The sequence below is a fragment of the Dendrobates tinctorius genome, unplaced genomic scaffold (assembly GCF_039654945.1).
Source record: "Dendrobates tinctorius isolate UK_male_01 unplaced genomic scaffold, ASM3965494v1 ptg000012l, whole genome shotgun sequence".
Lineage (NCBI taxonomy): Eukaryota > Metazoa > Chordata > Amphibia > Anura > Dendrobatidae > Dendrobates > Dendrobates tinctorius.
Window position 1 is genome coordinate 10,281,618 of NW_027361680.1, and position 14,054 is coordinate 10,295,671.

The window sequence follows — 14,054 nt, forward strand, 5'->3', positions numbered from 1 at the left end:
AGCCAGAAGAAAAGTGTCAAGCAAAACAGCTGTCTCTCGTCTCTGCTTTCCCAGCTCCACATCGTGAGCATGTTCCCTCGATAAAGTTGCTGTTTTAAATTACCAGTGGTGAGAGGCGCTATTTTTTCAGCCTCTTGTTCACATATGCAAACTACTGTAGCTGATCCCCATCTTAACTGGGGTTTTTTCTGGGCATTGTACAGAGTCTGGTTTATTTTCACATTTAAAGTGATCTTCACAATTCTAAGTGATATGAACATGTGAGCAGTGCCAGTGTTTTTAGTTTCATATTCAGCATAACTGGGATGTTAAAAGTTAACTCCTCTCGAAGGATAGCTGCACTGTACTAAAGGCCAGGCTCCTTGGATACAAGCTCTACACTATAAAGAAAAAAAAAAATCTCATTACAGGAAAACAGCAGCAGATTGCAAACTTGTTTATTTTCCTGATGCCAAATTAAAGCAATTTAAGAACACCCCTTTAAGGCTGGGACCTCTGGGTCTCATAGCTAGCAAAGCACTTAGAAGCAAATCTCATCTTGGTTTGGATTCAAAAGTGATGGCCTGCAGCTGTTCCCGAAGAAATAGGGGAGACCACTTCAGAAGTTTCACCACAGTGGAAGAGACCAGGATCAGCTCTGTCTTCTGTTGCCACAACTGATTCAAGGACGGTATCTTTTTGATTGTTTCAAAGAGCTTTTACTTAGAAATAAGAGATTATTAAAACTAGTGTGCACAACGCGTTTCATCTGCTTACAGCCTTCATCGGGTACATAATAAAAACACATACTTATCCAACTTTATATCCTCCACCACCAGGAAGTGGGTGGAATGGAAAGAGGAGGGTGACGGGGAGGAAAAGGTTTAGACACATGCATAGCTGCCCTTCCTCTGTACTTTTGTTTAGAACCATATTCACACTGTGGCACCCTAACCCTGATTCTGTTTTACACTTTTTTGCCACAAGGAGATGAAATTACTAAAATATATCTGTTAAATATATAGTGTGTATAAAAATGCAATAACACTATACAAAACATCAATATATATGTAAAAAAATTATTAAATACAATTAACCCCTTTCTGACATGGGGCGTAGTAATACACCGCTCTCAAACAGACTCTCCCCCCTTTGATGTGGGCTCCAGCAGATGTTTTGATTGCGATCCACCCACAGCTATTAACCCACTAAATGCCGCTGTCAAACGCTGACAGTGGCATTTTACATGCACTACCAGCAATTGTGCCAGAAATCCGCCCATCAGTAACCCCCATCAGGTGATCGCGGGTCACCGATGGGTTGGTATGAAAACCAGAGGTCTCCTGGAGACCTCTATGGTTTCACTGCTGGATTGCTATGAGCGCTGTGGCCGGCGCTTATAGCAAGTAAGCAATTTTGCTACATTATTATTATTATACATTTATATAGCGCCATTTATTCCATGGCGCTTTACAGGGTAAAGGGGAAATATAGACAAGTACTATAAACATGTGCAAGACAAGGGACACAAGTACAGAAGGAGAGAGGACCCGGCCCACGAGGGCTCACAGTCTACAGGTCTGATCATTGCCTGTATATAACAGAGCCAATCGGACAAGTGCAGCTTCCAGCCTCCCATGGAGACTATTGAATCATGCCAAAAGTTAAAATAGATAGAGATAGATTATATATATATATATATATATATATATATATATATATATATATATATATATATATATATATATATATATATATATCTCTATTTTTATATATATTTATCTATCTATATATCTCTCTCTCTCTATCACCACCCCTTTCACCCCATTCAAAATTAAACATACACATTTGGTATCGCTGTGTTCAGAATCGCCTGATCTATCAATATAAAAAAAAAAAAAAAAAAAAAAAAAGGATTAACCCAATCACTAAACAGCGTAGTGAGAACAAGAGTCAAAGCATCAGAATTACGGTTTTTGGTCGCCGCAACATTGCAATAAAAAGCAATAACGGGCGATCAAAAGAAAAAAAAAAAAAAAAAAAAGTTATGGCACTGGGAAGAAGGGGAGCAAAAAACGAACACAAAATTGAATACACCTCCATCATGAAGGGGGTTAAAAAACTTTATTGCTTGGTTGTGGAATGTAGAATGCGGATAGTCACGATATTTCTCGACCTCAAGCTTGAACTGCCATTATACCTATCCAAAAATGGTGCCCAAAAGGACCCTTCACACTAGAAGACCACTGGGTTTCATAACCCTCCGCTTGCTGGTGAAGAGCAGTAGCTCTTTCTAATTGAAACTTATGAATGCAAATTCAGCTGGAATAGTTTTCAAGCGCTATTAAAGCTTCTAAGGTGCCACAACAGCAGAACACCCATAAAAGTGTCCCCATTATGTAAATAACATCCCTCACCATCAATAAGTGTAGGGATTAATTTTAACCTGCAACTGTTTTTTTGAATTATGTCCATGGTGAGTTGCTGAGTGAAAACTGCTTTAGTACCCAATACAATATGCCTAGCCAGGCTTTGTGAGAGATATGCAGCCTGTAAGTTATTCAAACCTCCTGAAGAAACCACATGCAGGGGTGAAACGCGCGTCGAGGTTTTCCTGGGTCCCATCGACATCATTGTTAAAAAGGCAGCTACTATATCTGTTAACCATACTCTTGCTGCACATGCTGTACAAGTCCTATTCACTTAGGCTAGTTTCACACTAGCGTTTTTGAATGCAGCGACGGCCTGCGCACGGCCGCCACTAAGCGCCGCCCCCTGCCGCGCCTCCGCTGGTAGCTCCGCCCACCGGCACATGACGCTGCATTTGCCATGCGTCCCCTATCTTTATCACTGGGGGCGCAGGCCGTGCGCAGTATGCGTTTGGCGGCGCATGCACCTTTTTGATGGTGCGCCGACGCAACCAAACTGCAGCAGGTTGCGTTTGGCGCAGGTCGGCGCACCGTCAAAAGGACACATGCGCCGCCAAACGCATACTGCGCACGGCCTGCGCCCCCAGTGATAAAGATAGGGGACGCAGGGCGCATGCAGCGTCATGCGCCGGTGGGCGGAGCTAGCGGTGGAGGCGCGGCAGGGGCGGGGCTTAGCGGCGGCCGTGCGCAGGCCGTCGCTGCCCTCAAAAACGCTAGTGTGAAACTAGCCTTAGTTATCATATATACAGATGGCTGTGGCTATATGGCATTACATTGTAGCTATTTGAATTTTCAGCTCTCTCTATAAATATATACATGACTATTATGGCACCATATCTTAAAGGGAATCTGTCACCCCCTTTCTTCTTGTGTAGAGCAAGACCAGGAGAGGGGGGGGGGGGGGAAGTAGAATAAGCCCCGCCCGTCGGACCGGACCGTGGCAGTTTACATACATCTGAACCGATATAAAAAAGGTATTTATGCATGAAAGGTGCGGGGTCAGGGGGAAGCAAAAGTACTAAGGGAATCCTTAGGTGACACAATTGAATGATATCATTATATGATATCTCAAAAAAGGGGTGACAGATTCCCTTTAAGTGCCCCAAGGCTATATTTTGGACTTGAGTAGGCAATGCTAGTTATATCTCCTTTGCGCATGGTTTTGGGTTCCATTTCATTACACTTAGATATATCTATCAGGTGGAAGAATGTGTTAATTTTTTGTTCCCAAAGAGATTTATTTGTACATTATTACTTGATGATTTTAGGTGTTGTGGTTTTTGTGTCCATCCTTTGTCATGTTTTCCACGATCATTTTTTTTTTTTCTTCATTTTTTTGCTGTTGCTTACATTTGTAATTACGGTCTATATTCATGGAATATTTTTCAGTAAACATTTTTGAAACAATTTTCATTGATCATGCATGCTCACCTCCATGTTGTTGTAGGTTTCAATTACAATTGAGGGGATGTATTCTATTTTTGAGGAGTTTCATTACTTTCATTGTGGAGATATGCAGCCCGTAAGTTATTATAAGGGATGTCCAGGATTTAACTGGTGGCATATTCTTCAGACAGGTCATTATAATGTAGGCGTTGGTCGATCACCCTTACCAATTTGTGCTAACAGCAAAATGGGTCCATACCAAACCAAATACAACAGCACAGTGTATTGGCAGCAGTATATTCACTTCAATAGGAGAAAAAAGTGCAGCACTTGACAGCAGCCAGCCACCTCGCATTGTAGGGGGCTGCTGTGGACTTCCCGTACATAAACTGCTTTTTCCGCTACCAGAGCACATTTCCGTTTAGTTGTGGGGGTGTCAAATTTTGTCACCAATGCCGTGCGCCCTCAATGAGTATTTGACGATGCGTCTTTTTGCTGCATAAAAAATGCAGTGCTTTACAGTTTCAATAACGTAGATAGGATTTATAGAATCTTTCCATCTGTGGTTTTTTTTTTCTTTTTTTTTTTCTCCATGTAAACTGACCTGAGGTGTGTGGTTTAAATCCATAACAGGTCAATTTCTCTTGCTGGTACGGTGAATTTTATATGCAGATTTTTCCCATAGACTTGCACTAGATTGAGAAAATCCACATGCAGGAACGCACAGCGGAAATGCATGTAATCCGCACATTGCTATGCCAAGTGTCAAGCTGGCTTTATTTAATGTTTTGCTACTTTTACAAACTCACACCATGTTCCCAGTGCAAATATGCTGCTTTTTCTTCAGGTGTCAGCAGAATACAACAATCGGGGCAGAGTGGTATTGGATATATTGTGCTGTGTTTTGTTATGGAGTTTTCCCTTTTTATTACAGCATCTTTGGTGCAGATTTGAAGCAGCTTTTTAATATGATTTTTCACTGCAGAAACATTTGAACTCAACTTAAAAATGCAACTGCATTTTGTTTTGTTTTTTTAAACTTGCGTTTTTCATAAAAGCACATAAGCGAGAAAAAAAACAACAACACATGCAGTTTAACAGAAAAGGCTATAAGCAGGCTTGCTTTGGATGAGGATGTTTTCTGCTATGCCATTTTACTTTTTTCCCCCGCTTACCCACGACTATCACTTTTTAAATATATTGCTTAGTGGGTGACCGTATGATGAAAAAGGTAGAATAAGGCATCACTGCCTAAATATTATGGCCACAAGAGGAAACCCTCACATGCGGACAACCCTTTCTACCAACACTAAGCCACAAGATCTTTTACATGGACTTCTGTGCATGGTACAGTTAGGTAATCTGATAACTGTTTAGAATAAACTCGTTAGAATTAAAAGCACCAACTAAAACAAATGGATGATTATTTTTTACATCATGGAGGCATAATACATACATAATACAATGTGTAAAATCATGCAAAAAGTTTACCAAGTCTAAAAAGCTCTGAAACAAAATCAAAAGTAAAAAGGTGTCAGCCATTCTGATCCCGCACAGAAGGAAAGGTCGTTAAAGGGAATTTGTCACCCTTTTTTTTAGGATGGCATTGTATGAAGATGGGAGGCGTCGGACCGGACCGCAACACCCATCAGACCGGACCGCCCCCTCCGGTGAGTATAATCTAACATGTTTTTCTTATCTTTCAGGTTACATCGGGGGCTTATCTACAGCATTACAGAATGCTGTAGATAAGCCCCTGATGCCAATGCCGGCAGCTGAAAGGCCAAAAAAAGTTTGACAGATTCCCTTTAAATACACTTTTGTGTAGATGTCTGGTAGCAGCATCACTGGGAATGTGATGGCACCACTACTTTATGGGGTTTTCTACCCCTAAGGCGTCCTGGCCTCTATTTCAGCACTTCACAACCCTTTCCCCATCTGCGGCATGCAGGAATTGGCAATAGCTGTCGATTAAGAGCAAAATGGACGAGTCTTGGATCTCTTGCAGTCATGCGCCTAATAAACCCCTTCTAAGAGGATATTTAAATGCCTTTTTCACATCTTTATGTTGGGCTGTAAATAAATCTGAAGGGTTAAAGCTACTGACAAAGATGCTGTTAATACAAGGTCTCTGCCCATGGTTATTCATACATCATTCCTCATTGCTCACCCAGTTATGTAAAAGGCCACATTTCATGCGTGTCAGCTCTGACTGGTCACACACAAACAGAGGTGCAGTTATTGACAAGCTTTATATAAGCCTCCTCCCCGCTCCCACAACCCAGACCTTCTCTGCACCTGACCTACATCTCAACTGGACATTTTCTGAGAGCTCATTTTCTTGCTATCCAAAACCAGCCTTACATTCTGGAGGAATTACTTTTACAATTTTTTTTTTTTTTTTTTTTTTTTTTAACCTTTTTACACAGTGATTTCCAATAAAACGTCTTTTAGACATGACTATGGCGCTCTTCTAACTAGCAGATATTTATTCAGTGTCTCTTCTCGTCTAGCAATGACACTTGGCAGTAGAACTGTCCGGCTAACTACTGAAGTCCACAGGTAATCTTCATGTCCTAGCTTCCATTAGCCCTCATGAAGATGCCCTCCACTTACCCAGGGTAGGTCGGGATGGCAGTAGGTGGCACTGCTCGCACAGCCCCATACACAGTCCTCCCACGTCCCCTTAAGTGTGCTCCTCTAAAGGCGGCTGCTGTGGTGGCGGCTGCAGCAGTAGGGTAGGGGAAACCAGGAACTGAAGGAGAAAACAGGAAAAAAAACAAAACAAAAAAGAAACAGGCCACAGGAAAAAAAAAAACAAAGATGAGAAATGAAACCAACGTAGCATTGTACAGCAGTGAGGAGAGAACAGATCATGCGCGGTTGCTTCCCAATACCCAGCTTGGCACAATGAGCCGGAATCAACCCAGCAGTGGGATTCACTTCTCTGACATTTATGGCAAATCCTATTATAAATGCTGTAAATGTGTGATGGAACAACCCCTTTAAGTGGTAACACCAAGAACTCTTAGCAGGCTTGGTTGAGACAGACCATCCATTTTCTCCCAGATTGGGTTGTGTTTTGAAAATTGTTCACTGTAACCTTTAGGATTACTTAATTGTAAGAAACACTTGTGTAATTCTACATACACATCTATAAATGCAACGTCAATAGCAAAACACTACAAAACTACATTCTGTAAGGATTTCTATTTGAGGTTGTAAGTGATGGAGGGCTCAGTATCCATATACAGGGTATGTAGTTGTAAGGGGCCATTCTGGGCCAGTGTTATGTTGTATGACAGGACAGTAGCAGTCTCACCTAGGATTCATTCACGTGATCTACCAATACAAGGTCACTTAGGTTTGGTGCTTCCATACGGTTAGTATTGGTCAGGCAGATTAAGCGCCAACTATATCTATGACCCCCAATCGTGCCTGCCAGGTTGTTCTTTTATGGAATGTTACATGTCCATATGTTACGTGTACTGGTCACTGACTAGCAAGTACAAAACACATTTTTATTTTTCTATTTAGACATGTTGGATAATTTGGTCTCTAATTAAAATCGGGTGCATTTCATGTTCACCACTACTTTGGTAAATATGTCTTACTTACTGATCAGAGGAATGTACGTGTTAACCCCTCGAGGACCAGGGAGGGGGACACCAGCCTCAGTTGTCAATGAGACATCAGCTTGAAGTCCAGGTGCAGCTTTAAGAAAAAAAAAAAAAAAAAAAAAAAAAGTACTATAATATAAATTAGGTTTTAGTCAATTTCCTACATTTTCTTACAAAAGGGGAACCTGATCGCAGATACATCCAGCCCAATCCATGGGCAGCATGAATCAGGCACTAGCTGCGTGACTTAGGTCGGTTTCACATTTGCATATGGAGGAGCTGGAGGGCTGCGGACTTCCTCAGTGAAGCTCCGCCTACTGCTGCACCTCCTCCTGTCAGCTCCGCCTACGTCTGCATACTTCTGCAGGCGGCCTGCGTACCCTCTCTTTAACATTGGGTATGCAGGTCGTGCGGATGTATGCGGATGCCTCCGCATGCGTCGTTTTGACGATGTGGCGACCCGCGTCAAACGCAACATGTTGGAATTTGATGCGGTAGCCGCATCGTCAAAACGAAGCATGCGCATGACCTGCGTACCCAATGTTAAAGATGGGGTACGCAGGCCGCATGCAGAAGTATGCGGACGTAGGCGGAGCTGACCGAAGGAGGTGCAGCAGTGGGCGGAGCTTCGCGGAGGAAGTATGCAGCCCTCCGCAGCTTCTCCATACGCAAATGTGAAACTAGCCTTAGCCAGGTAGGTTTGACTCACACAGCAGTATTCCTTGGAAAAACAGTTTAAAAGCAACTGGGGACCAAGCCACAAGGGAGAGTAAGGCTATGTTCACACATTGCGTTTTTTGCTGCTTTTTTATGCACATTTTAAGCTGTGTTTTACAGTACCAGCAAAGCCCATGAGATTTCAGAAAAATCATGTACACAGCTTGATTTTTCTGACTGATTTGGAAAACTGCTTTTTCCAAACTGCAGCAAGTCACTTTTTTCTGCTACATATACCTAGGATTGTGTCGCAAACTACTTTCATGCCATTTTTTGTAACCTGCATATGTGACACCCCAGAGTCCGGTTGTCACAGTGACATTACCTCCTAATGGGTAAAGTCATGCTTGGAGGCAGAAAAGGGACCCCCATGCCAGGTAATACATTAAATCACAATTTCCTGCTGCAGGTCAGAAAAGGGAGCTGCCTTATAAATTCTGGCCAGCAGAGGGGGTTGGTGAGTCAGCAAGAAGTCAGCTGAGGGAGTTGTCATGGAAACGAAGCAGCTGTGAGGAAAAATGACAATTAAACGTGAAAATGTGAGGTAAATAGATCTTTCTGGAAGATCCTGTCAGTTCAAGACAGGGAGCTGATCGGTGAGGAGCTCAATAGGCAGAGCTGATCTGTGAAGAGGGAAAGGACAAGAGCAGAGACTGAGAGACTCTAGGGAAGCTAAAATACTGCATATAGCAGACCCTTGAGTGAAGCGCTAATAAAGAGAAAAGGGACATCAGACTCTTAGGCTGACAGGAGCTATACGCCCTGATAGCCGAATCTGAAAGTACAGGGGATTGTAAATTCCTGTGCACATTGAACACCTGAGGGCACGGCAGCGGATAAGGAGCCCGGGGCTGACGGTGAAAAGGACGGTACCCGTGGAATAGGCTCATGCTGACAGCCGTACAGGTTAGTGAAACCATCACGAATAGAGGGTCGCAGCATAGTTATATACAGCGGAGACCCACACACAAAGGGCAGAAAGGAAGGTCCTAAATCCCCACCTGGCAAGGTGGATCCCCTGAATGCCTCCAGGGGAACCGGACTCATTCCATCACCTGTATGTGGTACTCCGGACTACACCCAATTACCAGTAAAAGGTAAAGAAACTGCACCTCTCTGTGTCTCATTTCTCTGCACCCCAACGTTCACAGCCATTTTTACTATTTATTTAACATCTTTGCCCTGGGACTACAGCCCTACCTGTGGAGGGCTACAACATCATAGCTGCGCTCAACATCCATCCCAGAGAAGGAACACCGCAGCGCTGGTCACCTCTGACTAGAATACCACAGGTGGCGTCACGTAATTCACCATCTATAAACATCATCTTTACCACAAAAATACCACACAACTTTCCCCTATTTTATTACTGGACGCCTCTGGGCGACGGACCGGGTCGCTGCCACCGTGACACCGTCCCCCATTGAAGTCGACAGGCCTGGTACAGAGTACCCACAGGCCCCGCGGGGCGCTCCACATACAGTTGTCAGACAACTTAGAAAAAGTATACCAGTAATTTTATATATAATATGTGTGGTTCATACATTGTGTGGGTCAATCTTTATTCAAATCTGTTAATCTTTAAGTTGTAAATTCTGCTTAGCATGAAGATAAGTAGTGTATGGTTTTCCAATCAACAATAGTGCCCAGCATGTGCTCCACTCAAAGAGTCCTGACAATAAAATTACAATAAAAGTGCAAAACTGGACTGGAGAATGAAACCATACACTATAAGGGAGTCTTTCACACATCCTGATTTTTCCCGGTACTGGAAAAACCAGTATCGGAGAGATCCGTGTCTGTATCGGAGATATCTGTGTCTGTGCGCATCATACGTGTGGCAAGCGTGTGCTGCCTGTGTGCCGAATCAGTATCACACGTAGCGGCGCATGAAGAAAGCAGACACAGTTTGCAATGTTCTCAGGTGTTTAAGTCAGCTCACAGCTTTGTTCCCTGCTCAGCCTGCAATCAGCATGAGACGGCAACAATGTTGAGAGTTGTATTCAAGTTTAAAACAAACAAAAAAAAAAAAAAAACACCTCACCTTAACACCTAATTTCCTGAAGCCATTATCTTCTGTAAACAAACAAAAATAAACTACAATATCCCTCACTTGTCAGAAGTTGAAAGAATCCATAGTGTTTCACGCAGTATTCCTTTTTGTTGCAGTGCTAGAGGTGATCACAGAGTTTATGGCCCGGCTTGGAACGCAGCCTAGGTGACATGTGGTAGCCTCGATGTCACCACTGGTCACTGATGCTGCACTCGCAGCAGCTCATTCACCAATGGTTTTCAGCCTGGACAGTTGCATCTTGGCACTGTCCAGGTTGAAAAATATTAATCCCCAGACATGGATTACAATGTGGGACAGAACGTCATACAGATGAGGGATAGGATTGTTTTTTATTTTTGTTTTATTACAGGAGACCAGGACTTCACTGGAATGGGTGTTAGGAGAATATAAAAGCGTGTTTCACTTTTATTTCAAAACTTTATTCTTGATGTGTGTTTCTTTACAATATAACTGTAGAGTTAGTAACACGTGGTATTTAGGTCACAATACAATACAAAGCTGACATCAACCCCAGAAATATGAACTCAACTTGCCACAGGGCAAGTGAGAAGAGCCAGGCAAAGAGCCAGAATTGGCACATCTAATAGATATACCTTTTCTGGGGTGGCTGTGGATTGCTATTTTTGGGCTGGAGGGGCCGCAATATCCATCACCATTTAGCAGCCTGATATTACCAGCCTTCAGCTGTCTGCTTTAGATTGGCTGGTTGTCAAAAAAAGGAAGGACCCCAAAGTTTTTTTTGTTTTCAATTATTTAAATAATTAAGATAAAATTTGGTGTGCGGACACCTCTATTCTTGATAACCAGCCTTGCTGAGTCTGTCAGATGAAGGTTGCAGCCCGCAGCTGTCAGTTTTGTCTGTCTGGTCATCAAAAATGCACAGGAACCCGCACTTTATTTTACTTATTGCACAGGCGCCGGGCTGATGAATACTGCCATCAGCCACCTCCTGCTTTTGCTGTTGCCAGCGACAGCAGGGGTAGGCTGATGGGAGTAGTGGTCCCATCAGCAGACACCTGTGACCGGAGGTAACATTTCAATTTTGGACAGGTGAGGGATATTTTTATTTTTGTTTGCCTACAGGGGACAATGGCTTCAGCAGATGACCAAAATACACACAGTGTTGCCAAAGCAAGGAAAATAGATGTAACAGGGGAGGGGATTGGGGATTATGGGAATGGGTTTTGGGGGCACAATTTGGTAAACAGTAGTCCATTTGGGGGTTTTAAGTTCCTCTCAGCTTATGGCATATTGGGCTGTGATCTCCACTGTTGATTCCTTTTCCCCCAGTAGGATGCAGAGTTTCCTCTCCTCGTCCATGGATGGGAAGCTGTGAATGGGAAGTCTCTGGAAGTGAGAAGCCCTCACTGCTGAGTATTTGTTGCAGTGAAGCAGGAAGTGCGCCTCGTCCTCCAGGTGCCCCCTGGTGCAGAGTCTGTTCTCCCGTGGCTTGTATGTATGTCGGTGCTGCCCTGTTTCCACCTCTAGACAGTGGGCACTCAGTCTGTATATACTCAGGGTCTGCCTGTCTTTGGGGTGATGTAACCTCTCCAGATATGGGGCTAGAGTATAGTACCTCCGCTCTAAGGCTGTGTGCCCAAGACGAGTTTTTGACACTGCATATTTTCACTGCTCCAAAAAAGAAAAAAAAAAAAGGCAGTCTTGTAGTTCCAGCAAAGTGAATTGGTTTATAGAAACCTCATGCCCACTTTTTTTTCCTATATTTTATGGGTTGTATGAGAACTGACCTGTCTTGCATGTTTAAAATCCACAATATGTTAATTTCTCTAGTAGGTATGGTAAATTTTGTGTGGATTTTCCCTATGGAATTGCATTAGATGCAGAAAATCCATAGGCAGAAACCATGCTTTTTTGTGCTTTTCTGCTGTGGAAACGCACTAAAAACTTGTGTAATTTGCACACGACTGTCAAAGTTTTGTTAAAATCAAATACAAGGAAGTAACAAAAATAAATCAGCTTTATTTAAAACATGGCATGCCAAAGAAAAATGCAGGTAAACCGCACATTCAAAATCTCAATGAAAAAACTCAAGGAACTTAATTTACTTAATAGGTGCAGAAATGCTGCAACAAAGAAAAATCTGCAAACACTCACCAAAATCTTATCGTGGCAATATAGCCCAAGACTGTGTTCACTTTTCAAGAATAGTATTAAAAAAGGAGAACAAATCTCTAGAAAAATACTCATCTTACCAATTCAATTGCTGTACTACTGTTTCTTGATATTTAGAAAACTACACAATTAATATAGTGTTTTAGCAATGTTACAATCTGTGACAGCAGTGGATCATCAACAGTGGCCCATTTTATTTATCTATTAAAAACAATTTGCCTAATGCTATGCGTATCCAACATGATGCGACTGAAAGGGTCGTCTGGTGTTTTCATAAGTCTGCAGTCACTGATTGCAGACTGGATTCTTTACAGCATGTGGTAAGCATGCAGTCTTGATTTACCCATATTGCCAATGGAAGCAGGCGACAACGTGACCAGAAGTATGGGATCTGAATAGATGATCTCACCTGCTGACTAGGCATGAATTGAGAGTAGCCGAGCACATTTAGTTGGAATGTGTCAGGAAGTATGCCAGTATGCTTGTTGGCACATGGCTGCCCGCTTTGGCAAGCAATACTGGAGAACAGAGTGTGCACACTACGCACTGTAAGGACCCCATAGTCTGCAGACAGTGTCTCAAGACTGTTTTAAAAGCATTGTTAGTCTTTAATAAAAAAAGTTCACCTTTGAGGTAATATGTACACTTACATAATGATGATTGTAACAAATGTTGTGACATTGGATGACTAGATACCCATGTTATAACAGGAATCCCCACTATGTACTACTGAATACAAAAAAAAAAAAAAAAAGTGTATTCCGTATATACTTGTGTATAAGCCGAGATTTTCAGCCCATTTTTTGGGGGCTGAAAGTCACCCTCTCGGCTTATACGCAAGTCATACGGGGGTCAGCGGGGGAGTGGGGGGTGTCAGACCATACTCCCCCCTCCTGGCACGGTCTCTGCATTCAGCGGTCACGTGGTACCGCTCATTAAACTCATGAATATGTGCATATTTAATGAGCAGCTGCGGTACCACGTGACCACTGAATGCAGGAACAGCCTAGGACGCCGACATGTGCTGGAAGCAGGGGCTGAAAAGACCGGGCACCAGGAGGGGGGTGGCGAGTATGACGGGGGGAGCAGGGCAATACTTACCGCTCCCCGTTCCATCGCTGTCTCCCGGGTCCTCTGGCTGTGACATTAGCGGAGGGCACGATGACGTAGTCAGTGCACGCCCTCTGCTAACTTCACTGCACAGGACCCGGAGACAGCGATGGAACCAGGAACGGTAAATATAGCCAGTGCCGGGGGCCTGAGCCAGCGGCTACAACGACACCGGGCCCCCAGCGACGGAGAGGCGAGTATGTGTTTTTTTTTTTTTATAGCAGCAGCATATGGGGGGTTATTTATGTATGGAGCTTCTACTTAGGCCACCATTACCCCTTGTGCAGCATATGGGGGTTATTTAAGTATAGAGCTTCTACTTGGGCCACCATTAACCCTTGTACAGCAGCATATGGGGGGTATTTATGTATGGAGCTTCTACTTGGGCCACCATTAACCCTTGTGCAGCATATGGGGGGTATTTATGTATGGAGCATCTACTTGGGCCACCATTAACCCTTGCACAGCATATGGGGGGTATTATTTATGTATGGAGCTTCTACTTGGGCCACCATTAAACCTTGTGCAGCAATATATGGGGGTATTTATGTATGGAGCTTCTACTTGGGCCACCATTAACCCTTGTGCAGCATATGGGGGTATTTA

At 43.3% G+C, this 14,054-nt stretch overlaps 1 protein-coding gene across 10 annotated transcripts in view; it reads right to left on the reverse strand.

Moving 5' to 3' along the window:
* RBFOX2 (RNA binding fox-1 homolog 2) overlaps positions 1-14,054 on the reverse strand; it is a 346,684-nt gene that overhangs the window by 137,073 nt on the left and 195,557 nt on the right. For all 10 annotated transcript variants that reach the window (XM_073557990.1, XM_073557987.1, XM_073557984.1 and 7 more), the window contains 2 exons: positions 7,413-7,508; positions 6,411-6,549 (listed from right to left, as the gene is read on the reverse strand). In XM_073557990.1, the coding sequence (XP_073414091.1) occupies positions 6,411-6,549; positions 7,413-7,508 (235 nt within the window). The remainder of the gene's footprint in view (positions 1-6,410; positions 6,550-7,412; positions 7,509-14,054) is intronic.